The 2,318-nt window shown below is 40.4% G+C and overlaps 1 protein-coding gene across 1 annotated transcript; it reads right to left on the bottom strand.

The window, feature by feature from the left end:
* Positions 1–431: 431 nt before the first annotated feature.
* Positions 432–1,370, bottom strand: LOC110136321 (olfactory receptor 2T27-like). Its single transcript, XM_020891928.2, has one exon. The coding sequence runs from the start codon at positions 1,368–1,370 to the stop codon at positions 432–434; it is 939 nt and encodes a 312-aa protein (XP_020747587.2).
* Between the last annotated feature and the right edge of the window lie 948 nt (positions 1,371–2,318).

The following is a 2,318-nucleotide window of genomic DNA, read 5'->3' as shown; positions in this document are numbered from 1 at the left end:
AATATTATTAACCTGCAGAAAGCAGTTCTTCTTGGAGAAAATTAATGACCCTGTCTCCTTCTTTGTTCTACTCTCTGACCAGGCTGATACTTAGTCAAACGTTAGAATAAGTAGTCCCAGCTTTCTCTATCTCTGTGTTGATAAAAAAAAATGATGGAAATCCTTATCCACTTTTGTGGATAAATTAGGAAACTGAGTATATAGGTTTCCATCTATTGCTATTAAAGCCTTTTTCTCCACATATTTCTATGAAAGCAACTCATAACTGAACTTAATTATTTTGTTTCAAACATAATAAAGTAACTGGAGAGTCAATATTTCTAAAATAATATATGTTCCTAAATAGGAATTCTGTGTAGAGGGGGAAAAAGCAAACCAGGAACTTGGACTTCCACATTGAAATTAGATTTATGGTAATGATATTTCTTAAATTACTTTGATACCAGCTTCTTCTTCAGGACCTTTCTCAGGGCCCCCACCACCTCCTTGTTCCTCAGGCTATATATAATGGGGTTCAGCATGGGAGTAAGTATAGTGTAGAACACAGAAAGACCTTGATCCAATGCTGGGGTGTGGGAGGAGCCAGGTGTCATGTACACCACTATGCCTGGCCCCAGGTAGAGACTCACCACAGTCAGGTGAGAAGAGCACGTGGCCAGGGCTTTGCTCCTCCCCTCAGGAGATTTCATTTTGAGAACAGTGAGGAAGATTTGAATGTAGGAGGCAATTATGAGGTTGAGAGGGATGAGGATAAATATGATACTTACCACAAACACCACCATCTCATAATCTGAAGTATCCTCACAGGATAGCTTCAAGACAGCTGGCATCTCACAGAAGAAGTGATCAATTTCCTTTAGACCACATACAGGAAAATGCATGGTGCAGATGGTTTGAATGAGTGAATTTAGAGCACCCCCAGTCCATGATGCTACTGCTATGAGCAAACAGACCTTAGGATTCATGATGACTGTGTATTGCAGGGGATAACAAACAGCCACAAATCGGTCATATGACATGAAGGTTAGAAGGAGACACTCGGCACCACCTAGACTCAGGCAGAAAAACATTTGGATTCCACAGCCGGTGAAAGAGATGCTGTGCTTCCCTAAAGAGTGGTTGATGACCATCTTAGGAACGGAGCTGGAGATGTAGAACAAGTCAGTGAGAGAGAGCTGGCTGAGGAAGAAGTACATGGGAGTGTGGAGGTGAACATCCAGCCAGATCAGGAAGATGAGCATGGCGTTCCCTGTGAGGGCAATGAGGTAGACCAGAAGAATGAGGTAGACCAGGAGGCTGGCATATTGGAACTCAGGAAAGAGGCCCAAGAGGATGAAATCTGTAGTAGATATGTTATTTCTTTTTGCCATATCTCAACTTCCTCTATGATGGCTGATGCGTTGTGGGAGAAAAAATATAGGACATCTCATAAATCTTATGCCTAGTTATGAACCTTTATTTTAGACTAGCTATTCCCCTATCCATTCTTTCTATGTCTTAGTTGAACAAAATGATATTTAAAATGTCCTGAGGAACTTACAGTCTTCCCACGTGGTGCTAGTGGTAAAGAACCTGCCTGCCAGTGTAAGAGATGTAAGAGATGCGGGTTTGATCTCTGGGTTGGGAAGATCACCTGGAAGAGGAAATGGAAACCACTCCACTATTCTTGCCTGGAGAATCCCATGGATAGAGGAGCCTGATAGGCTAGAGTCCATAGGGTCGCAAAGAGTTGGACACTACTGAAACGATTTAGCACGCACATGAAGAACTTATGGCTGGTGAACATACGGAGAGTTGGGGAGGGTGAAGCACTCAGACAGGGCATGGAACCTCCATGTCTTGCATATTTCTTTCATCTGAATGTTCATTCATATCTTTTATCTCATCCTTTTATAATAAATCAGAAATCCAGTAAAAAAAAAAGGTGAGGTTCACCTGTCTTTAACTTATTGTTTGATAAACACTAAATGCTGATCAATTTACTCCACTATTTAAAAATTATTTCATATATACACAGTTATCATACCCATCCAAGAATTAAAAACTCATTATTTGGAATTTCCTGGGACAATGAGACTCCATATTTTGGTCTCCTTTTAGTTTTTGACTTATCAATGGGGACATTTCCTCAAGTGTCTCAAGTAGATCCTACTCTCCTCTGTCTATATCATTTCCCTTGTCAATCTTTCATAGCTCCATGCAGGACCAAATACATATTTTAAATGGAAAAATTAAAGGTGGTACCCTTTTTTCAAAATTATTAAAAATTTCAAGATGGCAACATCAGATCATTAAATCACACATGGGCCACTCCTAAG

This window comes from Odocoileus virginianus, chromosome 3, assembly GCF_023699985.2.
Source record: "Odocoileus virginianus isolate 20LAN1187 ecotype Illinois chromosome 3, Ovbor_1.2, whole genome shotgun sequence".
NCBI lineage: Eukaryota > Metazoa > Chordata > Mammalia > Artiodactyla > Cervidae > Odocoileus > Odocoileus virginianus.
Note: the sequence above shows the minus strand (reverse complement) of the source record. Positions and strands in the feature narration are given on the sequence as shown.